Here is a 26,832-nt window from a genome sequence, read left to right as displayed (position 1 = left end):
TTGGGGTCAGTGTACAATGTGTCCGACCGGGGCTGATCAGACCAATGTGAAGGCTCTATCACAGGTTGGTCACCAATGGGATCCTAATGAACATCTGTGGTGATGTCCCTAAATTCGTATATCCCACATTTATTTTGACCTACTGCTATTCTGCTTTGCTCATAGAGCACAGTGCCTTCTTTGTTGTGGGCATGCCATTCTGGATGGTCTTGTGCCAATGTCTCACAATTGAAACCACAGTTCTTCGGAGAGACCTTGAGAGAGTCTTTGATCACTTTTTCTGACCTCATTGTGATTGCTTGTCTTATGTGAGTTCTCTGCAAAATAATCACATAGACAAATGTGCATTTGGTATTCAAACACCATGGCCAATCCACTCGGCATTAGAGGTTTGAATGTCTGACAGTTCAGCTTGAGAAAGGACCTCAGTGGCCAGTACCTTATTTTGCCAGAAGATCTCCAAAAACTTCCCAAGACAGTTCAAATGGACTCAGTCTAATTTTCTGGCATATCACTGGTCCAGGTTTCACAGGCATACAACACAGAGATCAGCATAATGGCTCCATAAACTTCAGTTTGGTAGGCAGCCCAATACCTCTAATCTCCTACACTTTCCTTCAGAACCTCCCATATACTGAGTTAGCTCTGGCAATGCATGTGTCAATCTCATCATCTCTGTACATCCCTGGAAAGTCTACTGCCAATGTAACTCAGCTTGACCACAGTATTCAAAATTTTTCCAATTGTAATTCATGGTTTTCTGTTAGATGTTGTGGTGCCGGCTGGTGGAGGACTTCTGGTTTTTTGTTGTTAATTGTCAGACCAAAATTAGCACAAGCAGCAAAGAATTGATCCATACCTTTGTTGCATCCTAGTCTCAGGCTGCTTTGAATGCCCTTGGGAATAAAAAGTCATGTGTCAGTACTTCCCTTTGTAGACTTCAAGTATGAAAGCCAACCTTGATGCCATTTTTATCATGGAAGGCATCCAACATCACCGATAACAGCATGCTAAGAAGCATGAAAGCAAACACACACAGTCCTGCCTCATGCCATTGGTGCCTGGGAAAGCTTGAAGTGCAAGCATGTTGTCATGGAGCAGGCTTTACAATATGGATGAATTTCTCTTGGTAACCAGATTTTGCCCTGATCTTCCACAAGCCCTCAAGTATCAAAAGCCTTGGTCATATCAGTGAACATTTGTGGACAGACCTCTGCTCTACTCCATTTCTCCTAGAGTTGTCAGACAGCAAACGACATATTGACCATTCATTGGTTCTTTCTTAAGTCATACTGGTCCTGGGGAAGGTGACCATCTTCTAGGTGAAGAATTAGCCAGCAATAACTTAGAAAACACTCCTTCTCCCCCACCGCTCCCCCATTGTCACAGGACACTCTATTTCCTTTTCCTTCATAGAGATGGCATCCTTGATCTCCTTGGGGATAATAACCACCTCTTCCCATATAACCCAGAAAATTTTGGTCAGCTTATGTATGAACAATGGACCTCCTGTCTTATAAATCTATGCTAGGATAGAATTGAGTGCTTTGGCACATAAGAGGAGCCTCGTGGCATTCAAAAATCACTTCTTCAGTTGGAAGTTCAGCTAGAGAGGGATTGACTTCAACCTGAAGTATATGGTCACTGGCTTCAGCATTAGTTAAGAACATTATAGAAATATTCAGCTTACTTCTCCAGGATCATGTCCTTATCGATGTGGCTCTGTCAGCAATAAGTAGTTGAGCCTATAAATAGTCTTTGGGGCATTGTAGAAGCACTTTGGGCTGTTACTGTCAGTGTAAACTGAGTTTCTTCTACCTTCTTACAGAGCCAAGATAACCCTGTATTTTCCTGTATATGGTATGTAATTGTTTTCATGGGTTGTTTTTTTTCCCACATTAGAATGTGAACTTGAGAACAGGGAATTTTTTTCTGCCTTTCTTTGAGGTCCTAGCCCTTAACACAGTACCTGACACATAGGAGGTACTTTTGGAACTGAGTATACTGCCTAGATACAGTATTTTGCTTTATCTTAATTTTTAAATATTTCCATTTTCCCCTTTTACTCAGGCAGTGCAGTTTTTAATAATATGAAGGCAGAATCAGTGAAGATATAAAAATTTCTAATAATTCTGCATGGTTTCCTTTATGCATCCAAAATCTTTTCTAATTAATGAATATGCTTAAATTATACCTCCTTCATTCCTAAATTCATCTTCTTTCTGTGAAACTTTTATTTTCTTTAGAGTTACTAGGTGAAAAGTAGGGGAGACAGTGGGGAAGGAACCAGCAGAACTTCTGTTAGATATACTGTAAGAATTAAGCCTGAAATGGTTAAGAGGTGGTACAAAAAAGGTACTTGAATAAGGAGGAATATTGGAAAATTAGCCCCAACACACATTTGATTTTTTTTTCCCTGAGTTTTTTCTGTGTCTTAAAATTTTTGAGGTAGGCTGCAATCTTAAGAGATCATGCAATTCATCCCCTTTGTTTAAAGATAAGTAAATGGAAGTGTTTGGTTTTTTTTTTAAACCCTTAACTTCTGTGTATTGGCTCCTGGGTGGAAGAGTGGTAAGGGTGGGCAATGGGGGTCAAGTGATTTGGCCAGGGTCACACAGCTGGGAAGTGTCTGAGGCCGGATTTGAACCTAGGACCTCCCATCTCTAGGCCTGACTCTCAATCCACTGAGCTACCCAGCTGCCCCCTAAATGGAAGTTTAATATGTATTTGTTGGATTGAGGCCAAAGAGTCAATCAGTTGTCTGAGTTGTATTATCTAGTTAGATGCAAAGTTAAGATTAGAATCTAGGCTTCTGACTTATAGTTCCCCTTTCTGTAAATGACATTATATAGTTGTGTTCAGGTTCTCCATGTTTAGAATTGCCTTGTGTTCCAAGGAGTATTTAGATCTTTTAAAAGAAAAAAAGGAGGAAGCATTTTCTATTAGCAACCAGATTGGTTGAAATTTAATCCCTCCTGTTGGATAGTAGAGTAAAATAAGTAACTTCGATTTTAACTAAATTAGCAAAAAACTCTTGTTACAGAAAGAGCATGGCCAAAGATGATGGAGACATGTGGAAGAAGCATTTCCTCAACTAAAAAGTCCTCAGTGAAAGGGCAAAAATGAGTATTCAAAATACCAGTTCTATGAGCACTCATTGATGCCTGAAACTGAGGAGATAAGCCAACACCAGCTGTTGGGGAGCAGAGCAAGCCCAGGCTTGAATAGAATTGAAATGGCTTTCATATTTAAAGCCTTTTCTATTCTCACCTGTCACCTTTTTTTTTGTTTGTTTTTTTAAACCCAGCAGAAGACTGGTAAGGGCCAGGCAATGAGAGTCAAATGACTTGCCCAGGGTCACACAGCTAGAGAGTGTCTTTTTCCATGGTTACATGATTCATGTTCTTTCCCTCCTCTCCTCCCACCCCCTCCCATAGCCAATGCCCAATTGCACTGGGTTTTAATTAATTAAGATTTATTTCCATATTATTATTTGCAATAGAGTGATCATTTAGAGTCAATATCCTCAATCATATCCCCTAGAACCATGTGATCAAGCAATTGTTTTTCTTCTGTGTTTCTGCTCCCACAGTTCTTCCTCTGAATGTGGATAGTTTTCTTTCTCATAAGTCCCTCAGAATTGTCCTGGATCATTGCATTGCTGCTAATACAGAAGTCCATTACATTCGATTGTACCACAGTGTATCAGTCTCTGTGTACAATGTTCTCCTGGTTCTGCTCCTTTCACTCTGCATCACTTTCTGGAGGTCATTCCGGTTCACATGGAATTCCTTCAGTTCATTATTCCTTTTAGCACAATAGTAAGGAATTACTCATTTTGACAAAACTTTTAAGCATATACTAAGTACTGGTAATGCATATATAGATATTTTTTGCATCAAAATCTGATAATTAATCTTATTATTTTAAATCTTTCATGCTTTACTAAGAGAAATTCTCCTCTAGGAACAACCCATTGCCCCTATCTGTTGGCACAAAGAACAGCAGGTGTAGAACCCCTCCTCCCCCAGACTGCATCCTCCGACCCTTTACCCAGTTTCTATCTACCTGCTTTTATTCATTCAGTTTCTCTATGAATACAGTGATCTCCTTTTCCATCTTTGCTTTTCAAACCATTTCTTTAAAGCCCACCTCAAACACTGCTTTCAGGAAGCCTTATTTAACCTCCCCCATCATGTTTCATTTTGTTTTGGAATTCTCTAATGCATTTACTACTTATTATACTTTTGTTATTTGTATTGTAATTATTTGTGTTTACATCCTTTCTCCCCATTAGATTGTAAGCTTTTGAAATGTAGCTTTCATGTCCTGACTAAACTTTTCATCTACCAACATAGTGTTACGCATATAGTAGTTCCTTAGACTCCCTGGGTCTTAGCTGGAGGATTCCTCTGAGGTCATTGAGCATAGCCGGTACCAAAATAGGAGTTTCTTCATGACACCCCTGACAAGTGACCCATCCAGTCTTTACTACAGGACCTCCAGGGAGAGGAAACTAGTTTTTAGAAGATAAACTAAAGATCTTTTGATTTTTGTTGTCCATGTCCAGCATTGTCCACTGCCATGTTTTTGTTCAGGATATACCTATTTTGTATAGGTATATACAAAACTGACCGATGACTTCAACTTTGAGAACATTTATTTTTGTGCAAGGAGAAAAATTATGTCTCAAAATGTCAAAAAATTGTTAAATATTTATTAAATGCTTCCAGAGGTACATGGTACTTTACTAAGTACTATTTTCTTTATTTTTTTAAGCACAGAGACTTTTTCATTCTTTTTAATTTTTAGTTACAAATTCTCTCCCACTATCTTCCCCACCAGTGATATGACAAGAAAAATGAAACTTAACATAATAAATATGTAAGTTCATACAAAGCATTTTTCTACTTAAGTCATGTTAGAAAAAAGAAAAAGGAAGAAAAAAAATAGTTTATTATTTCCATATTGTCTTCTCCACTAGAATGTGAATTCCTTGAGATCAGGGACCATTTTTGCCTTTTGTGTAATATATGCTTAGCATAGTCTCTGTCACATAGTAAGTGCTTAATAAAGCTTGTTCACTAAGTAATTATATGCAGGTATTAGGGAACCACTGGTTATTTTTTAATTTTTTAAAAGTTATTTTTTAATATAAAGTTATTTTTTAATTTTTTTAAAGAGAGTATCTATGTTTTTTAAAAGGTGCTAAGTCTCTCAATAAACTCTGATTTATTAAGTTACAGTTGAAATTCTCCTACCACTCTGGTAGACAGTGCTTTCAAATAAAATATGTAGTAAATTTAAGAGGCATACAGTATATATTTTTTCAATATATACTCTGTTGAATATATAGTTTTTGGTTTTCCTTTTTTGATGTTCATTTCACACCAGAAATAGTAACTATTTAAATTAGAATAAATCAATAAAATAAAAAATTCCAACATTTCTAATCAACATAAAATAACATCTTTTACTAGTAAATATGTAATGTGCATAATTTCCTCAATTTTTTTTCATTATATGTATTTTTAAAGCATGATGTCTTCTGTAATTGGATAAACAGTCCATTGAGCTAGTACATCAATATCTCTGGCATTGTACACAGACAATTAGTTGGCTTCAGAATTAAATAGGTGAAAGAGAGAAATTTGCAGAAAATTTAGTAACAAAAATAATAGCTAATATTTACATGATGCCTACTATGTGCTAGGCACTGTGCCAAGTGCTTTTCATAGATTTATCTTATTTGACCCTCACAACAACCCTGAAGGTTAGATGCTATTGTTATTCCCATTTTATAGTTGAGGAACTGAGGCAGATGAGCAGTTTAAGTGATTTCCTCAGGGTTTCATGGCTTTTAAGTGTCTGAAACTGGATTTGAACTCATATCTTCCTGATTCTAGGTCCAGCACCCTCCAGTGTGTCACCTTTCTGAATGCCATATAATATAGGAAGCACACTATATGAAGTTACCAGATTTCCAGCTGGACTACTTAGAACTTTGGGCAAATTATTGGACTTTCCTTTCCCCTTTCTTCAAGGTTCAATGTAAATGCTATCTACTCTATGATGATTTTTCTGATCCCTGTCTTGTGCTCCCCATCTTCTCTCTACTTAATCTATATTGACTCATCAGTGTACTTGTTGCTTTCTTTAAGGAGAGGTGGTTCAGTGGGTAGAGCACTGAGCTTGGAGTCAGGCAGAATCATGTTCAAATCCAGCATCACTTAACTTTTATTTGCCTCAACTATAAAATGGGGATAATAACAATCAAGTAAGGATCAAATGAGATAATATTTGTAAAACGCTTAGCACAGATGTGTCAGGCATTTTCTAAATGTTTATTCCCTTCCCTTCCTCTATATAAAGAAATCCAGGGACTAGAGAGGAAAATGTGGTAAATAACATTTAGGTGAAGATCAATAGAAGGAGTCATTGGAGAATACGAAATGTCCCTGGACAGAAAGAAGAGTGTATGATGATTTGGGAGACTACTATAGTAGTGATGAGGACCCCTCATTACTCAGATGTGCTGTGGCTCCCTTTGGTCAACAGCAGAGTGACCACTAAGACAACTTGTTGACTTGCCTTAATAATAATCTTATTCTTCAGAAAGTAGAGGAGCCAAAGGATGGATATTTATATTAATATAACTTTTCCAATTTTAATATTTCTATCAACTGGCTCAAAACAGTTGTTGTAGGAAAGAAGTATGGTTAAGCTTTTGAAACATTTTTGACAAATAATTGAAAAATGTAAATGAAGAAGTCTTGTTATTTTAAAGACTTATATGTGGAAGAGAAGGATTTAGACCTGTTCTTTTTGGCCTCTGAGGACACAAATAAGAGCAGCATGATGGAAGCTATAGAGATGTATTAGACTTGAAGTAATGAAAAATGAAAATTCCACAAATGAAATGGCTGGGTGGCTTTGGCATGTCATGGATTCCCTGTCATTCGTGGTTTCTTCACTCTGAGGTTGTGACTATCTTTTGTAATATGAATTCTTTTTCAATTAATACTGGGAATAGATGGCCTTTGAGGTAATTTTGAACTCTGGGATTCTGTAATCCTTTACATTATTAAAATTAATTCATTTAAAACTATAAGTTTTCCTATTGTACAAGATATTTTATAGTGTAACTCATTTCCTATTTTGTAGTGTAAGTCCATGGGAAAATAACAGGTTAGTTTCATGTTAATTTGGACTGGGTAAAGAATGTATCTAATCTATTGATCCTAAACTCTTTTTGGATTCCATCCATGCTTTGTGTCAAGGCTCTGTATAATCAAGTTCTCCCCTGTAGACACAGCCATGTCCAGCCATATCTTCTTCACTCTACTTTGACCATAATAGGTTTATTCTTTCCTTTATACCTTTAGTCATTTTAATATTAGTCCTGAAATGCCTTCTTACTTGTGTTTCTTTTATAGCCCTGTTCAACTTCCTGTTCTTTTGAGTCTTCCCATACTAACTTCCCTTCCCAGACTTCTAGCAATCAAGTCATAGGGCTAGAGGTGAACTTAGGAGATATGTTATCTATTACATCCTCCTTGTCTTATGGATGGGGAAACCAAAGCAGAGGGAAATGAAATGATTTGCTCAAGATGAAAAATAGATAGTGACAAAGCAAGAATTGGAACAAAGGTTTCTTGGTTCTTAATTTATTGCACTTTCCATTATACCTCACTACCTTCTCTTATCTCTAGAATCATTGTACTTGATACATTTTGTCTTTTATTATTCTTTAATTTTTCTCATGCTCAATGGGAGTTGGATAGTATTATCAAGTATTATAAAACTATGCTTATATAAGAGCACTGAAGATAGGCCTAGATTTAAATGTTGGCTTTGCCACTTTTTTTGCATGACCTCAGGCAAGTAAATCACTTAAATACTTTTGAGTTTCCTTATCTGAAAGCAGAATATTTGTGTTGTCTGTTTCACAAGATTGTTATAAAAATCAAGTAAAATGTACATGAAGTACTTTGTAACTATGAAATACCATTTAAGGGTAAATTATTTGTTTTTCAATTATTCTTTGAAAATATTTTTGTTGTTGAATCATACTTTTTTTCCTTATAGCAACTGTTTTGATCCAAGTAATAGTGAAATATTTAAATTGGATAGTTTTGATAATAATTTAGTTTATTCATATTACAAAAGATGTTCATAGAAAGTTGCTTTATGGAAATAATTATCAAGCAGAATAATTCCTTCATTATATGTGTGTGCTTTTATATTTACCTTTCTTGGAAGAAACTTGCTTTTGTCTTTCTAGGTAGGGATAAGAAATTTATATATCATGATTTCCAAAGGCGTTTTTTTTTCCTTTTTTGGCATGGAGAATTTTTTGAAAGCTACACTAATTTTGTTATGTTTTAACAGTATTATAGATGACTATTTTTTATCATGCAAAACATATTTCCATATTCATTTTTATGAGTAATCTTATAAAATCAAAACCCCCAAATATAAACATATTAAATATTGGACAATTCTGATGATCAAGATTATTCAGAGTACAAAAGATAGTCATGAAAATTTGCTTTATGAAGATGATTATCAATTAACAAACAAAAAAAGCAATTGAAAAATCATATAATTTCATCTACATCTGACTCCAACAGTTCTTTCTCTGGAGGTGGATACCATTCTTTGTCATAAATCCCTCAGAATTGTCCTGGATCATTGTATTGCCAATAATAGTGAAGTCTATCACAGTTGATCATTCCACAGTATTACTATTACTACATACAGTGTTTTCCTGGTTCTGCTTATTTCACTCTGCATCAGTCCATAAAGGTTTTTCCAGCTCTTTCTGAAATCATCCTGTTCATGACATATGTATGACTTTTTTAAAGAGAATATATCAGAAATATTTTGAAGTACTAGGGATTAAATTTTGAATTTTTAATGATGAATATTTGTGAATTTCATATAATCTTAAAATTGAAAATTCTTTGTTCTTGTTTCGTGCTTTATCAGCCAACTTATCATAAGACCATTTTTTACTTTTGTGTCCTCACACACCACATAATGCTTTCCTTAGACAAGTCAGGGTAGGGCTGAATAGTGTGACTCAACTAGTATTCACCCTCAATAGTAAAAGAAAAGAGGGCACCAATTATGGTGCACCCAATTAATGGTATTCTAATCTCCAGCCTTGCATGTAATTGCTGCTGTCAGATATAATTATGGTCTACCTAAATTCCCTTCCCAAGGGGCAACCAAGCCATGACACATACTGGAAGGAAGAAGCAGGTTTCTTAAACTTTTTGTGAGTTTAACTGAAACATCTTTACAATACAAATATTTCAAACTATAGAATTATTTTGTTTCCTTTTAGAGAACTGAACTGAAACACCTTGCAGGTGTTGTGAAGGTAGCCAGGGTGGGGACAAGTTGACAATTTTATTGATGAGAATCTTAGTTAATTATTTCAACAAACTTAATTCAAGGCAGGAATTGCTTTTTACTAGATAATTATACCTAATTTCTAAACTATTAAATAGGGCAGGTTCTTGCTAGTAATCTTTGGTTTCAGATTGAGTGTTATCACCAAGTCACCCAGTTTACTTTCCAGTGTGTGAATAAGAAGGTTGTGGATGAAGCAAGTAGGCTTTGTCCAGGGTATCATCTAGTAAAGCAGTGCTTCATCTTTCTGGAATTCATCAGGGAACCAACTGTCCATGTAAATGAAATGTCCAGATAACAGAAACTTGTGAGTAACCAAACTTTTACATTTTAACCATTTTGGATGGGAATATTTTATAAATGGATTATATATACATACCTTCTCTCTCATCTTAAATGACAATACACTGCATAGAATTGGAAATTTTAAAATAGCTTAGGACTATCATTTTCACCAAATCAAGATCCAATAAAGGAGTGAATACCAGACTTAGAGTCAGAAAGTCAGGGTTTGTGTACTTCTGAGATTTTCATTAAGTCCCATCATTTCTTTGGGCCTTAGGTTTCTTATCTGTAAAATGGGTGACTTTGACCAGATTGAGTTCTTTTTAGATTGTTTTCATTCAGCTTTAAAACCCATAACCAGTCACTCATTATTCTATGCTGACTTTAAGGGTTATTGAGATATGTGGGACTGTTTGATTCTGTTATTAAGTGGCCCCAGACTGATAAGTCTTACTCATTCTTTTGGCTTCTTTTATGAATTTTTTTTCACCCTTCCATCTGTTGCTTTCCTGTCAAGCTAATTTGTTTGTTAGAATTATATAAAGTGCCTTAAAACTCTTAGTGCATTTGAAAGCTATTGAAGCTTAATATTATAAATTACTAATGTTATTATAGCAGTATTAGTATTAAAATATAGTATGATTAATATAATTATTATAAACAATATATTAACATTACTATTACTATTATAAATATATTAATGTATAAAACTATAGTAAAATAGTTTTTGACTAAAGTCCTGAAGGACTTCTCCCATATGTAAAATATGTAAAGTCCTGAAGGCTTCTCCCATATGTAAAATTTAAATTACTATCCAATAACTCCAAGTATTATATTTTATAAAGTTTATTGATAATCACTTGAAGTAGAAGAAATAAGAGAACAAAATTAGAAAGCCTAAGCAAAAAACCATGGGTAAAATTCTTGTGGCTCACTCTCACCCAACCTCCACAACCGCCTTACCAGGAAAAGAGAGGGCAGAGCAATATCCACAACTTTATCTTGAAAGTATAAGTATGTAATGTGAGAAAAAAAAATGGGAAGCTGGGAAAGAGAGTTCTGGGGAACAAATTCCAATTACACAATCCCCCCTCTGATTCCGTTGGGAAATGAGCATATAGAAATCTCCCATATTTATATGCCTAGTTTCCTCAATGAATCATTACACATAACCAACTTATATCTCTAAAGATCTTTAACTAGAGCTACATACAATATTGTACTTTTCAAGGGGAAATTACTATAATTTGGGAATAAGAGGGAAATAAAAAAGAGAGAGAGCAGAACTAATGGTAGCTAGGCACATTGACAAAAAGCCAATTGGGGGCATTCCCCTTTGGCATAAGAGTGTACATTCAAAATAAATATGTTCAAACCCCCCACAGTTCAATTCACTATATCCCAAAGTTCATTCTGAATCTTTTGGTGCAGTGTATGGTTTCTGTAGGCTTCTTTACTGTGCCTTCTCCAAACAGTTCACTTTTTCTTTTTTTTTTTTTTCTTTTTTTTAAAACCCTTACTGTGTATTGGCTCCAAGGCAGAAGAGTGGTAAGGGTAGGCAATGGGGGTCAGGTGACTTGCCCAGGGTCACATGGCTGGGAAGTGTCCGAAGCCAGATTTGAACAGTTTACTTTTTCAATTCGGGGAGGTAGCAAGTTTCTTATCCTAAAATTACTATCAAACAAGAAAAATTTTTATAAATCTAAAATTTTATGACAATAATACAGTCCCCCCAAGTAGGGAGTTGACCAATACATGGATCACCCTGGGATACATGACTCAGTTATGAGGTATATGAATCAGTTGTCAAAAGAAAATCAAAAACATCCAAAAAACCACAATAAAATGAAAAGAAAGTAACTTCTGGATGAAAAATAAAATATCAAAGTCTCTTGTGTAAATTTTCTAAGTAAGGAAGAATAAGCCCATAACAGGTCCTTGAATCAGACATAAATGATTAAAGTGATATATGTCCCACAAGTCTGTAGTAGCAATTATGCACTTAAATCAGCAGCCAGGACTACAGAAAATTGCCGTACTATGAAAGAGAGAGAAAAAGGACAAGATTTTGAAGCAGAAAAGAAATATTATTACCTGGTCTGATTTTACCTTTGCTCTCAGGGATAGGGGAGCCATAATGTCAGCCAAACTGCGGTACTTGGTAGATGTCTGGATTTGGCATGAGAGAATCCTGCGTCTGAGGGTGTCAAATAACTGCTTCCTCGAACCCAAAATAAGTTCAAATCCCCTGTCTTGGTATAGAATGTCATCAACCCCACCAGGATTGCTTGGTCTCCTTGACCTTATGCTCCTAGGCACTGTGCAGGTTAATTTTGTGCTCCTTGGCACTGTGTAGTGGCTCTTTTGTGATCCCTTCTCCTGGAATCAGTACAATCATTAATCAAAATCCCATAATATTTAACAATCAATGGCAGGTTTCCATAGTCTAAAGCTTTTGAGTATGCATTGGCATTAGGGCTAATGGGCATTTTAAACTTATCCTATTGCAAAATAAAAGAAAAAAAAACCATTAATACTGGTAACGTGCTTCAAGTAAAAAAAAATGAGAGAAAAAAGAAAACTCAAATATTCTATTGCACATATAAGGAATGACATTATTTTTTCCTAATTCTCCTTATCTGACCTTAATCTCTCTCTTGACTTTACTCTCATATCTCCAACTGGCTGTTGGACATCTCAAATTGTCACAGACTCAGGATGTCCAATATGGAATTCATTATTTTCTTTTCTAATCTCCCCCCTCAATCTCCCAATTCCTCACTCCCAGTCTCTTGCATTGATGTTACTTTTGTAACATCTTTTGTATACATCCCCCTCTTCTAACACTGCTTTCACCTTGGAGCAGTCTCTCATTACTTCATGTCTAGATTATTGAAATAGCCTGCTGCTTGGGCTCCTGGCTGTGAGTCTTTTCCCACTTTAGTCTGTCTTCCATTCCACTGCCCTAGATATTTTGCCAAAGCACGAGTCTGACCATGTCAGCAGATTTTCTCCTTGGCTTCCTATTACCTCCAGGATAAAATATAATGTTTGGCATTCTAACCCCTTTGTAGCCTGGTGCTCTTTCCTTCCTTCTTTTCTAGTCTCAAACCTTATACCCTCTCACCCCTATGTACTCTTCAGACCAATGTAACTGACTTCTTTGATGTTCTTCAAACATGATACTCCATCTATTGACTGGACATTTTCTCTGACTTTCCCCAGTCCCTAGAATACTTTTTCTCCTCAACTCCACTTCCTAGTTTCCATCACTTTTTTTAAGGCCCAGCTAAAATCCTGTTTTCTTCAGAAGGCCTTTCTTGATCTCCTTCATTCTAGTGCCTTTTTTCTGTTATTTGCAGTTTATCCTATATATGTAGTACAGAGCTTGTTTTGCATATTATCTCCCATGTTATTTTGTGAGTTCCTTGAGAGTAGGTACTGTCTTTTTCTTTCCTTTTATCACCCTTAATTAGCATAGTGCTAGGCAGGTAGATACTTAATAAATACGTATTGACTGATAAAAACTTTTGCTTTTTGGTGATTAGTTCCTTCTTTCTGGCTGCTAGTAATAATTTTTATTGGACTGGCAACTTCTGGATTTTGGATATGGTATTCCTGGGAGTATTCATTTTGGTGTTTCTTTCAAGAAGTGACCTATTGAAAACTTTGCAGTTTTTAATTTGACCTCTTGTTCTAATTAGTCTGTGAAATTTTAGTTCAGTTTCTTGAAATGTGATTTGACCTTTTTATATTGATATTTTCAGATAGTCTTATGATTATCAGATCATAGCTCCTTGACCTATTTTTAAGTCAGTTGGTTTTGATAGGAGAGATGTTACATTTCTTTAATTTTTGAAACTTTTGATTTTGTTCTCATATTTTTTGTTACCTCATTAATTCATTGATTTCTATTTTGTCCATTTTTATTTGTAGATAGTCTTTTCTTTGGGTAAGATTTTGTGCTTCCCTTCTAAGCTTTTTTGTTCATTCATTTCTTTCTTCTAAAGCACATTTCTTTTCCAGTCTTCCCCCAAGAACTCTATTTAATTGGTAATATATTTTAAAAAACCTTTATTTCTTTTGGCTAATTCCAGTAGAGTTTGTAGTATATCTCTGATTGCCTTTGAGGCTTTGCTAGTAGTTGGTGTGGGTTTATTCTCTTCTTCTACTTGCCAATCTAGATGAATTGGACATCCCTGGCTCTGTGATATTTATTTGCTTATCATCTAATTTTCTTGTCATTGTTCATTTTTTTCGGAACTTTTTTTTAATTTTTAGGCTCAGGCTCTGTGTATATTTGGAAGGAATGGTGGATCTTGTTTTTTTCCTAATCTGTTTTATCTGGGTTCTTAGTAATGAGACTGTGTTCGTCAGGATATGAAGAGCTGCTATTCTAATTAGTAAACTTCAGCATGGTAGTCTTCACTGTGATCTTCTGATCTGGAGAGTCCCCTGATAACTTGCCTTTCTGGCCCAAAATAGCTGCAAACTATAAATCCTCTTCTGGGACCCTGTCTTCTTGCCTCTGGTACAGAACTGCTAGCTATCCTTACTTTTCCCCTCTCTTTGAGCCAGATTGTGTCCAGGTTGGACTTTTCTGGCTGGATCCTTTCCTTAGTACTTGAGTATTATGGCATACTTTTTATGTGGACTTGGGCTGACAAAATTCACTTATAGTATTACTTAGTTTAGTCTCTTCCTTGATTTGCTAGTTATGCTGCACTGTTCCGCTTCTGTTTGCTTAGTTATTTTGAAGAGTTCACAGTCTTGAATGTGCTTAAGGGAGTTATCTTTTTGGGAAGATAGCCATTAGGCCTTTTCCCTTACCTGAATCAAATACTTAAAAAAAAATTTTTTTTAAATCAACAAACAAGCTTAGTGAGAATCTTGCATTATCTGTAGCTTTCAGATTTGCTCTGTTGTCATATACTCCTTGCCAGTTGTCTTGTAATATCTGTACATTTATTAGTCTTATAAAAATTTTATAAAGATGATAAAATAGGCCTTTGGGTTATTAGTTATTCTCACAGATACCTTTTCTTAGTTGTAAGTTCTGAAATTAGTTCTGTGCCTTTGATTTCTTTCCCTTCTTCAGGTACAATAAGGATTAATTCTTTAATTTCCTTTAAGTTCTTTAGCTTCCAATACGAACTTCTTGTATGCTGCTTTTCCCAAGCTTTCCTGTTCCTTTAAACAATTATTTATTACTTTCTTTGGTTTTTATGTCCATTTTCATTTATATTTCTTCCCGGTATTGTTTGGAACTATCCCTTATAACAAAATATAAAAAAAGAATAAAAGAAAAGCAGTTTAGCAAAACTAATAACACTTAATCTGAATAAGACAATATATGTAGTATATTAACATTTCTAGAATCCCATTTCTGGTAAAATGCATTTTCTTATATTTTCTTGGAATTCGGGCTTTGTCGTTATTCTTCAGTGTTCACTTTTTTTTTGTTCTTTCCACTTACATTATTCTCTGCATATTGTTTTAATGACATATTAATTTCCCTTCTCCCTCCTCTTTATTGGTCATATTCTTTTCTTATGGCATAATAGCATTGCATTGTATTTATGTATCACAATTTCTGTAGCCATTCTGCAGTCAGTGGACACCTCCTTGGTTTCTAGTTCTTAGTTTCTCTTAGTTTTGTTTTCTACAAGGCCATTTCTGCTTCCTTAAGGAAGAAGAAGAAATAGATGTTGATTTTCAAAGTCCAGATATGGTGGCTTGACTGTTCTTAATGGCAAAATCTTTGTCATAAATCTTTGTAAATCTTGTTCATCTTGCATCTTGTTGTCCTACTTCCAGTTTCATTCTTAAATTGAAGATAATTTGTTAGTTTAGTCTCATACTTTATTTAAACTAAATTTTCTTTTTGTTTTTCATTGTTATTTGTGGCAATATTATTCAGAATCTTTCCCATTATTCCTCTATAACATTTATAAATGACTATATTTTAAATCATAACTGCCCTTGGTTGTCATGTCTTTCCTTGCCAAATAAAACTAGTATTTGCTGACTAAGGTACATTTTAAGAATTTGTAGACCCTTGGTGTTATGGCAATTGATTTACACTGGTTAAACTATTTTATGAAATTATTATAATCAGTGTCAGCGGACATTCTTTTGTTCATTTTTCAGTGGTAACTATTTCATTGTCAACTCCTTTTTTAAATATTTCAGGTTGGAATTTTTAATTGAATACTAATACTGTATCTTTTCCTCAATTTTGTTCTCATAGAAGTTTTGAACTAATTTTGGTCTTTGCTCTTATTTAATTTAGTTCAGTTTAATAAACTGATTATATATAGACAGCTGATTCAAGAATTACTCATAGTCTAAGTCCTAAGTATTGAGTTACTTTCTGTTTTTAAAAAAGTGAATTACAGTCTTTGTGATGTTATTTGGTGCTCACTGTGTTTAGTACCTCTTAGTGCATTGAAGTAAGTGTTCCTTCAAAGGCATGAGACTTTGACTTAGTCCACAGGTCTTTAGTCTCTCTTGTACTTTATTTTTGAACCATATCACTTAACATTTTTTACTGACATGTTGCCAGTTTCATATCAAAGTCACTAAGTAGAAAATAAGTGTTGAATTAATTTAAAAGATTTTATTGAAGTCTTCGCAGAATTTCTCTACTCCATCCTCTGCATATAATTTTGTGGTAGGAGTTTTTTTGTGCATATATTTAAAATGAACCCTACAGTGTGAGATGATCAATAAAATGATGTTTGTGGTTGCTTTTGGAAGTACAATAAAACTACCTTTACCAATTTTTTATTTTAAACCTGAGTTATCTTTTTATTTAGCTGCCATTTATCTTATTAAAAGTGGGGTTGTCAAGATTGATGCAATTAATTTCTTTTATACGTCCGCTCATTGGTCTTTGAATGAGAATCTCCCATTTTGATTATCAACCAAATTAATATTTATAGAGGGCTTGAGAATATGATCAACTGATCCTAGTGAACATAATTAACATCTCAGCTGGCGAATATTTTGTATGTTTAACTCCGTGTAGTATATGGTAAATGCTTTTTTATCTATGATTAATTTGGTAGTAGCATGATTTTTCACTGTAATACCAATTTTCAATTTTATTTTTTGCCCTGTACTAAATTTCTTTTAGTCTTGGCTTTGATTTTTTTTTTTAATTTCATTATTGGATGTTTGTATAGCTGATAGATTCATTTTTATTTATTTTTATTTTTAAATATTTTTCCATGGTTACATGATTCATTTTCTCTTCCTCTCCTCTTTTCTCACCACTCCCAGATAGATTCATATAATTTTTTCTTTTTTTTCATTCGTTACATTTCAAAAAGGAATGATCATAAAGAATTATGTACAAGTAAGTCAGTAGATGTGTTTCATCTATATGCTGTCTATTATATATATGATATATATTATACATGTGCTATATATTACATACACATGTATGTAATATATATGCAAGTTAATATTGATTTCTATTTGTGAATCTGCATTTATTTATATCATTTTTTAAAAATCAAATTCCAAGTTCTCTTCTTTTCTCCTATCCCTCTCTTACCAATTGAGAAAGAAAGAAATACAATGCCTATTACACATGTGAAGTCATATAAAAACATTCCCATATTACCCATATTAGCAAAGAAAACAAACAAGAAAAATAAAGTGGAAAAAGTATCATTCAAATTGCATTTAGAGTTCATCAGTTCTCTCACTGGAGGTGGAGAGCATTTTTTATCATGGGTCCATGAATTGTTTTGGTTTGTTGTATTGATCAGTGTAGCAAATTCTTTCTCAGTTGATCATCATTGAAGTATTGCTGTTATGGTGGTGTACAATGTTCTTCTGGTTCTAATAATTTCATTTTGTATTAGTTCTTAAGATTTTCCCAGATCTTTCTGAAACTATCCTGCTTGTCATTTCTTAATAGCATAATCATATTCCATCACCTGCATGCATCACAACTTGTTCAGCCATTCCCCAATTGATGGACATTTTCTTAATTTCTGGTTCTTTGCCACTATAAAAAGAGTTGATCAAAATATTTGTGTACATATTGATTTTTTTCTTTTATCTTTTTGGGATACAAATCTAGTAATAGTATTTCTGGGTTAAAAGGTACATAAAGGTTTTTATAGTCCTTTGAGCATAGTGCTAAATTGTTCTCCAGAGTGGTTGGACCAATTCATGGTCCCAACAGCTAACTATTATGCCTGTTTTCCCCCTCCATTGTTTATTATCTTCCTTTTCTATCATATTAACCAGTCTGATAAGTGTGCGGTGGTACCTCAGAGTTTTACTGAGATATTGTGCATTTCTCTAATTATTAGTTATTTAGACCATTTATCTAATTTACATTTTTCTAATCATTAATGGTTTAGAGCATTTTTTCATATGACTATAGTTTTGATTTGTTCTTCTGAAAATTCCCTGACCATTTATAAATGAGGGTGTGGCCCTGATTTTTCTAAATTTTGCTCAATTCCCTATATGTTTGAGAAATGAGACCTTTATCAGGAAATAGTTATTTAGTCATTTTCAGTCATGTCTGACTCTGTGACTCCATTTGGGGTTTTCTTGGCAAGGATAATAGAGTGTTTTGACATTTTATTTTCTAGCTTACTTCATAGATAAGGAAACTGAGTGGCATACCTGGGGTCACACAGCTAGTAAGTTTCTCAGACTAGGACTTAGGAGAGAGCCTGGCACATAAGTGCTTATTAAATACCTAATTCCAGTGTTTACCTTTTTTTTTTTTGTCTTATGCTTTGTTGTTATTTGTTAATTTGATGTTGTCCCCAACATACATACCTTTAATTGTTGTGTGATTTTTTTTTTTTTTGAGGAACACTGGCATCTGCTTTCTTTTTTCCGAAGGTCTTCTCATGGGAATTCTTCATGTTTATTATCCCTTATGGAGGTTTATTCCATTACAAAAACATTTCATAATTTATATAGCCAGTCGCTATATATTTTGGCACTAACAGTATTTTTTACTAGTTCAAATAATGTGATTGTGAATACATATAAAGTTTCATATATACATATTTATATTATAAATAGTTTTTTTCTTAATATTTGTACTATAAGTAGGGAGATAATTGCATCAAATGCTATGAATAATTTTAAAACTTTTCCAAAACTCCAAAATACTTTTTAAAATGGCCAGAATAATTTATAGCTCCATTTGCCATTCTTGGTCATTTTCTCTTTTACATAGTTCTTCAACATTCAATAATAATTCCTCTCTTTTACCATCTTTATCAACTCAATAGGGATAAAGTGAAATACTAGAATTATTTTAATTTATATTTACTGATTAGAATCAGTTTCAAATAAACTTTCAAACATTGATTAATAGGTGGCATTTATTTTTTAGAAACATCTTTGAGGACTTTTCTGTTGGAGTATTTTATTTTAGTCTTATAGATTTGTACAAATTGTCTTGTGGATTCTGGATGTTAAGTTTTTAATATAGATGTTTTATTCTCCTATTCTGGTTCGATATTTGAAAAGTTTGTTTTTAATTTACATATAATCATGCCCGTCTTTTATTTTAAATATTTGTATCTTATTTGTATCTAAAGTGCGGCAAAGAGCACTGATTACAAAATCATGGTGATTTTGGTTTGTATCACATTTCTTCATTTTATTTAGCATGTTAAAGAAAGCTACAGGTATTCTGTTGCCTTTTTTAGTGTTTCCAACAAATATATGTTGCATTTTTAGAAATTTTTTTTCCTACTGATATAATTGTGATTATTAATTTTAAGTGATTATTATGATCTACAGTGCATTTATCATTTTCTTAATGTTGTACTTTGAATTTCCAATATGGTTGTAATGTAAAATCTTTGTTGTGGTAGCCTCTTTGTTAATACTTTATTAGTATTATTATTTATTATTACTGAAGACTAATAACAGTATAGTTTCTCTTCTTGATCTTTTTATCATTTAGGTATTATTCATCTTATAGAAACAATTTGTCGTGATGCCTTCTTTCTTACACTTTTTCTCTATGTGATATTGGAATGTTTGAAAGTTTGATAAAATTAAACTCTAAATCATCCATCTGTGTCTGATGGAATTTCTTTTTTGGCATTTTATTGAGTGCTCATTTTATTTCTAAAGAAATTTAAATTTAATTATTTCTTATTCTGTTAATCTGGTTTTTCAGCATTTTTTGTAAATTTTTATCCTTTTAATTTAAGCTCTTATATTTGTTGGTATGTAATTGGATGAAATAGTATCTTATATTTTATTTTCTTTCTTTTTGAGGAATTATCATTTTTGATTATGACAAATTGGTTTCCTCTTCCTTAAAATAAGATTTACTAGAGTTTCTATTTCTTTTTTTTACACAGTTATTTATATTAATTTAGTGGTTTAAAATTTTTTATCATTTTATTTTCAGAATTTCTATTTTTGTATTTAATTGGGTCTTTTGTTTGTTGTTTTTCTAGCTCTTTATTTGCATGATCAATTCATCGACTTATTCTTTCTTATTTTTGTTTGTGAAATTCTGTAAAGATATTAATTTTCTTTTATGGAATATTTTGGCTTCATTCCAAATTCTGCCAGTAATGATATCTTGTCTTTTAAAATTTTCTTTAATGAAGTTATCTATTGTTCCTATATTTATTCTTTGAACAACCCAACTCTCGAGGATTAAATTAATTTAGCTTCATATAAGATTGCATGTTTTCTTCAAAGATTCTTTATTAAATATAGTTAATATATGTTGTAGACAATAAACAATATGTTTAATGTTTCTGCTTTCTTATATTTAAGCTTTTTCTGCCCCAGCATATTATTAGTTTTTGTAAATATGCCATGTTCAGGTGAAAAATATGGATATTTCTTTTGATTCCCATTCAGCGATTACCAGATACTTGTCATATCTAACTTTGGAATGTATCAGGGAGAGATGTGAGGCAAGAAAACCCAAAAGCAGCTATTGTAAGAGTCTACATGCGAAATGATAAGGACCTGAACCAGAGTAGGGGCAGTGTCAAAGGTGGGAAAGAGATATTTGTGAAAGATGTTACAAAAATAAAAGTTGAGGGCTAGATGGTTCAGTGGATTGAGAGCCAAACCTAGAGACAGGAGGTCCTGGGTTCAAGTGTGACCTCAGACACTTCCTTGTTGTTTCTACCTCTGTTCCTGGCATAAGATAATACAGTTTTCCAAGGTGGTATCATTTTGGCCCTGCTGTGGATCAAATTCTACCTTGCATGAGCCAGCCCATTGGTAATTTAACAAAGGCTACATGATGGTAGAGGAAGAGTGACCTGGGGGTTGGTTGGCAACCACTCAGTCACGGGAGCTGACAAAACTGTCACTTAACCCCATTGCCTAGCCCGTGGCACTCTTCTGCCTTGGAATCAACACACAATATCAATTCTAATATGGAAGGTAAGTTAATATTAGGAAAACCATCCATATAATTGACTATATCAATAACAAACCAACAAAAATCACATGATTCTCTCAATAGATGCAGAAAGAGCTTTTGACAAAATACAACACTCATTCCTATTGGAAACACTAGAAAGTATAGGAATAGAAGAACATTTCCTAAAAATAATAAACAGTATATATTTAAAACCATCAACAAGTATCTGCAATGGGGACAAGTTAGAACCTTCCCAATTAGATCAGGAGTGATACCCATTATCACCTCTATTATTTAACATTATACTAGAAACTTTAGTGATAGCAGTCAGAGAAGAAAAGGAAATTGAAGGGATTAAAGTAGGCAATGAGGAGACTAAATTATCACTCTTTTGCAGATGATATGATGGCCTATAAAGAATCCTAGAAAATCAACCAAAAAGCTAGTGGAAATAATCAACAACTTTAGCAAAGTTGCAGGATACAAAATAAACCCACATAAATCATCAGCATTTCTATATATTTCCAATACAACTCAACAGCAAGAATTAGAAAGAGAAATTCCATTTAAAATCACTCTAGAGACAATATAAAATACTTAGGAATCTATTTGCCAGGACAAATACAGGAATTACATGAACCCAACTATAAAACAAAACACTTTCCACACAATTAAAACTAGATCTAAATAATTGGAAAAACATTAATTGCTCATACATTGGACGAGCTAATATAATAAAAATGACAATCCTTTTCAAATTAATCTACTTATTCAGCGCCATACCTATAAAACTGCCAAGAAACTTTTTTATAGAATTAGAAAAAAATTATAACAAAGTTCATCTGGAAGAACAAAAGACCAAGAATATCAAGGGAACTAATGAAAAAAAATGTAAAGGATGGGAGCCTAGCAGTACCAGATCTTAAACTGTACTACAAAGCAGTGATCATCAAAACATTATGGTACTGGCTAAGAGACAGAAGGAAGGATCAGTGGAACAGGCTTGGGGTAAAAATGACCTCAGCAAGATAAAGTGTACAAAAAAGATCCCAGCTTTTGGGACAAGAACCCACTCTGACAAAACCTGCTGGGAAAATTGGAAAACAGTATGGGAGAGACTGCTCTATATTCACCTAATTTATAATTTCCCTCTTCATATTTAAGTCTGAATTTATCTTGGTTTAGGGTTTTATAGAATAGTATACCTGTCAGATCTATGGAAAAGGAAAGAACTTAAGACCAAGCAAGAGATAGTTACAAAATGTTAAATGAATAATTTTAATTACATTAAATTAAAAAGGTTTTGTACAGAACAAGCAAAATCGATGCAGCCAAAATTAGTAGGGAAGCATCAAGTTGGGGGAAAAAATCTTTATAACAAAAAAGATCTAATTTCTCAAATTTATAAGGATCTAAGTCAGTTGTACAAAAAACAAGCCATTCCCCTATTGATAAATGGGCAAGGGACATGAATAGGCGGTTTTCAAATAAAGAAATCAAAACTATCAATAAGCACATGAAAAAGTGTTTTAAATCTCTCATAATTGGGGAAATGCAAATTAAAAGCAATTCTGAGCTATCACCTCACACCTAGCAGATTGACCAATATGACAGTAAAGGAAAATAATGTTGGAGGGGATGTGGCAAAATTGGGACACTAATGCATTGCTGGTGGAGCTGTGAATTAATCCAACCATTCTGGAAGGATCCAACCAATTTGGAACTATGCCCAAAGGGCACTAAAAGACTGCCTGCCCTTTGATCCAGCCATACCACCACTGGATTTGTACCCCGAAGAGATAATAAGGAAAAAGACTTGTACAAAAATATTTATAGCCACAAAAAAATGGAAAATGTGGGGGTGGTCCATCGATTGGGGAATGACTGAACAAATTGTGGTATCTGATGAAGAACTGGAGGAATTCCATGTGAACTGGAAAGACCTCCAGGAATTGATGCAGAGCAAAAGAAGCAGATCCACGAGAACATTGTACACAGAGACTTATACATTATGGCACAATTGAGCATAATGGACTTCTCTACTAGCAGCAATGCAATGACCCAGGACAGTATGAGAAAGAATGCTATCCACATCCAGAGAAAGAATTGTGGGAGCAGAAACGCTGAAGAAAACTATATGATCAATCACATGGTTCAATGGAGATATGATTGGGGATGTTGACTTTAAATGATCACTCTGTACAAATATTAATAACATGGAAATAGGTTTTGAACAATGATACATGTACAACCCAGTGGAATTGCTCTTCACCTCTGGGAGTGGGGAGGGAAAGAAAATGAATCTTGTAACCATGGAAAAATATTGCAAATTAATTAAAAATTATGTAGAAGGTAAGAATTTTAAAAATCATAATCATAAAAAACAAAATCAACAAATCTTGGAAGCAGATTGGATATGAAGGATGAAAGAGAGTGAAGAGTCAAAGATGACATCTAGTCTACAAGCTTGTGTGCCTGGGAAGATAGTGATGCCTTTGTCAGTAAAAGGAAAGTTAGGAAGAAGGGGAGGGCTTAAGAGGGAAGCTAATGAGTTCAGTTTTGGATGTGTTGAAGTTAAGTTGTCTGTTTTCATTCATTCATTCATTCACTAAACAGTCAGTTTTGAGACAGAAGAAGAAGTCACCAGAGAGGTTGGAACTGGCTTTGTAGATATGAAAATCATTAGCACAGTGACCATACTTAGGTATATTTATATAGCTCTAACATCTCTCCTGGCCTCCTGTTTTATATCTCCAGGTGTCTATCATATAGACATCTTGAATTGCAGTATATAGGTTTTCTGCCATTCTGTTTTAACTATACCTATTTTAACTATGTATCTGCCTGAAATTACCATCTTTGCTTTTTGGATTCATTTAAGCCATAATAATTTTTCCTCCTACCTCTTATTTTAACCCTCCTTGAATCTTTATGTTTCAAATTTTTCTTAGCTGTCCATGACCATATATCAACCTCCTATTCAGTAAACTTTGGTGGTTCCCTATTGCCCCTGTGATCAACTAGAAAATCCTCTGGCTCAAAAGCCTTTCACAACCTGCCTTCTTCCTCCTTTTCCAGTCTTCTAACTTCTTACTGCCCTTCACATACTCTGTGATACAGTGTCTTCCTTGGCATCTTACTGGGTGTTCCTCAGACCTTTGGGATTCTCTGCCTCCTTACCTTTGTCTCCTTACCTAAGTCTCAGGTAAAATCCCATCTTCTGCAGGAAGTCTTTCCCTGCCCCCCTTAATAATCTTTATGCCAACCTTGTGAGACTACCTTCAAGTTAGCATGTTTGTACTTTATTTCTACATTGCTACTTGCATATTGTGACCCCTATTAAACTGTTAGCTTCTGGTTTTGCCTTTCTTTGTATCTCTGGCACTTAGCATAGTGCCTATCGTGTAGTAGACTCTGCAAAAAGGCTAGATACTTGTTATGTAATTAAGGAAAACATAAAATATCAAAAAAATGCTAGGTGAGTGCTTTTCTATTCTTATTTCTCTTTAAATACTCTCCTGGCATTTAATGAATAATCAAAGTTTTCTATTTTTACTGCTTCCTAATATAATATTTCCATATGGAAAGTACTTCCATTTAAGTACATGTTTTCCTCCCCCAAATGTCCATATTTTCACATAGATTCTTTTTTTTTAATTTTTTCATTTATTTATATTTATATTTATAAATATATTTATAAATTTATAATTTATAATAAATTTCATTTATTTATAATTTTTCAGAAATAGTTTAAAATAGAAATATTTTAGAAGCAATTTAGTTGAATTCTATTATTCTAGCACATTTTATTGATTACACTATGTAAAACATAAAGCATAAGATAATGGGTACTGCATACTATAATTAGAATAAATTAGAGTAGGAATAATTGATATTTATTTTAAAATAGCATAGAATATTTGAAAAGATAGACATTATATTTTACTTTTCCTTCAAGAGAAGCTGCTCAGTATTAATAACTTTATAGGCTGCATCTGATTTTGAAGATGTATTAAATCAATTTCAATGATCTTTTTAGTGGTTTATTCTGGGTTTTTTTTTAATAGTTTTTATTTTTGAGATACGATTTTTGCTTTTTAGAGAGGCAGGGAAAATGGAAACAAGGAATGGGGAAAAAATTAACTTGTAACCTCATTGCCTCAAAGTCTTGTTTTAATAAACTTTTATTATGAGATAGATATTATTTCAACTTCATAAGAAACAAAGTATGAGCTACTTAGATTAAGACTTATAGTTCAGTAAATAGGATTATAGGATTTAGAGCTAGAAGGAATCTTAGAGATCACCTAATACCTGAAGGAGCTTTGAAGCCTGGAAAAGAAAAATATCTCATTGGTCACGAACTAAAAAATTTTGCCCTAAGTCTCTTCTGGAACAACTTTTATCCCTAGATTTGCTTCACTTCTGAGATTTGGCATACTTTGGAGATAGAAATCAACATGAAGGGGTTTTGTTGTTGCTACTGTTTTTATAACAGTAAGGAAGAATCTTCATTAAAAAAAAAAAAAAACAGGAGCTAAGGATAAGAAATTCCTCCTTGCCTATGTTACCTGGAAATTCTTTGGGAAAGAAGTTTGTGGTTTTCTCCTGTTGCAAAAAAGATTTCATAAGATTATTAAATTTTGACTCTACTGAGTGTGATGGATTCTGGATCAAATGGAGGTTTATCGAACAACTTATTCTTTCTCCTTAGCATTTCAGCATCTTAAATAATATTGTCAGAAGCACAGTGTATCCCATTACCAGCCAATTTGGAATCTCATATTCTGATTGCTAAAGGGTTACACACAGCTGGCAAATATCTCTGAGCTGGATTTGAACTCAGACCATCCTGATTCCAAGCCCAGCACTTTACCCACTGTGCCATCTAGCTGCTTAGTCAAAGGCTTTTGCAAATTATTCTTGTGGTAAATCAGATGTTTCCTTTAATCTACTCATGTTTAATGATTCTTCATATTTCCTATAATACTTTGTATTTTGCAATTAAACATCCTATACTGTTAGGTCAGTAATATGTAAAGTAACTTCAGGAGGCAATACTATTCTTGTCCTAGAATCACAAATAACAGATAATTTTCTAAAACTACCTGTAAAACTCTTGTAGGTATTAGAAGTTGTGAAGGACAAAATATCTTTCACTTTTCAACAAAATGATTTTCTGGAGTACTCTTAAATGACATTGCTTTTTATATCATGTCCCTGTTTTTTCTTTTAGATGCCAGAAAAGAAGGGGAAAGAAGTAAATGCTGGGTTTGGTGGACCAGTTGTTAGTTCTTTGTATCAAGAAGAAACTATCAGGTAAATTTCTCTTGTGACTATCAGGCTGGTAGCAAAGTTAAATATCTATTTGTCTATCCATCAATATATACCGATATGTATAGCTTTTGATAGCTATGTGAACATAGATGTATGTATCTAGTTCTATGTGTGTGTTTATAGAAATAAAATTTGGGGAGCATTTTTTTACATCAGACCAATTCAGTGACACCTCTAACAGGATAATAAATTGCAAGGAAGAACTTTTTAGGCCAATAATCTTTTAAATCAATAAGTGTCTGTATCATTGCCAGATTGCTAACCTTTCCCAGTGTGAGAAGTAGGCAGGGTAGGATTTTCTATCTTAAATGACAAAACTTGAAACTGTAAATTTTTTTATATCTGCTTTTTTTCCCTTCTCTGTGCCTTTGTTTCTTTAAAGTATTTAATTTTCC

At 33.6% G+C, this 26,832-nt stretch overlaps 1 protein-coding gene across 1 annotated transcript in view; it reads left to right on the top strand.

Moving 5' to 3' along the window:
- Window positions 1-26,832, top strand: part of ACBD6 (acyl-CoA binding domain containing 6) — a 205,509-nt gene that overhangs the window by 31,171 nt on the left and 147,506 nt on the right. The window contains exon 4 of the mRNA XM_044675916.1: window positions 26,337-26,419. Coding sequence (XP_044531851.1) covers window positions 26,337-26,419 — 83 coding nt within the window. The remainder of the gene's footprint in view (window positions 1-26,336; window positions 26,420-26,832) is intronic.

Source organism: Gracilinanus agilis, chromosome 4, assembly GCF_016433145.1.
Source record: "Gracilinanus agilis isolate LMUSP501 chromosome 4, AgileGrace, whole genome shotgun sequence".
Lineage (NCBI taxonomy): Eukaryota > Metazoa > Chordata > Mammalia > Didelphimorphia > Didelphidae > Gracilinanus > Gracilinanus agilis.
The sequence above is the reverse complement of the archived record's forward strand: the minus strand, read 5'-3'. Positions and strand labels throughout refer to the sequence as shown.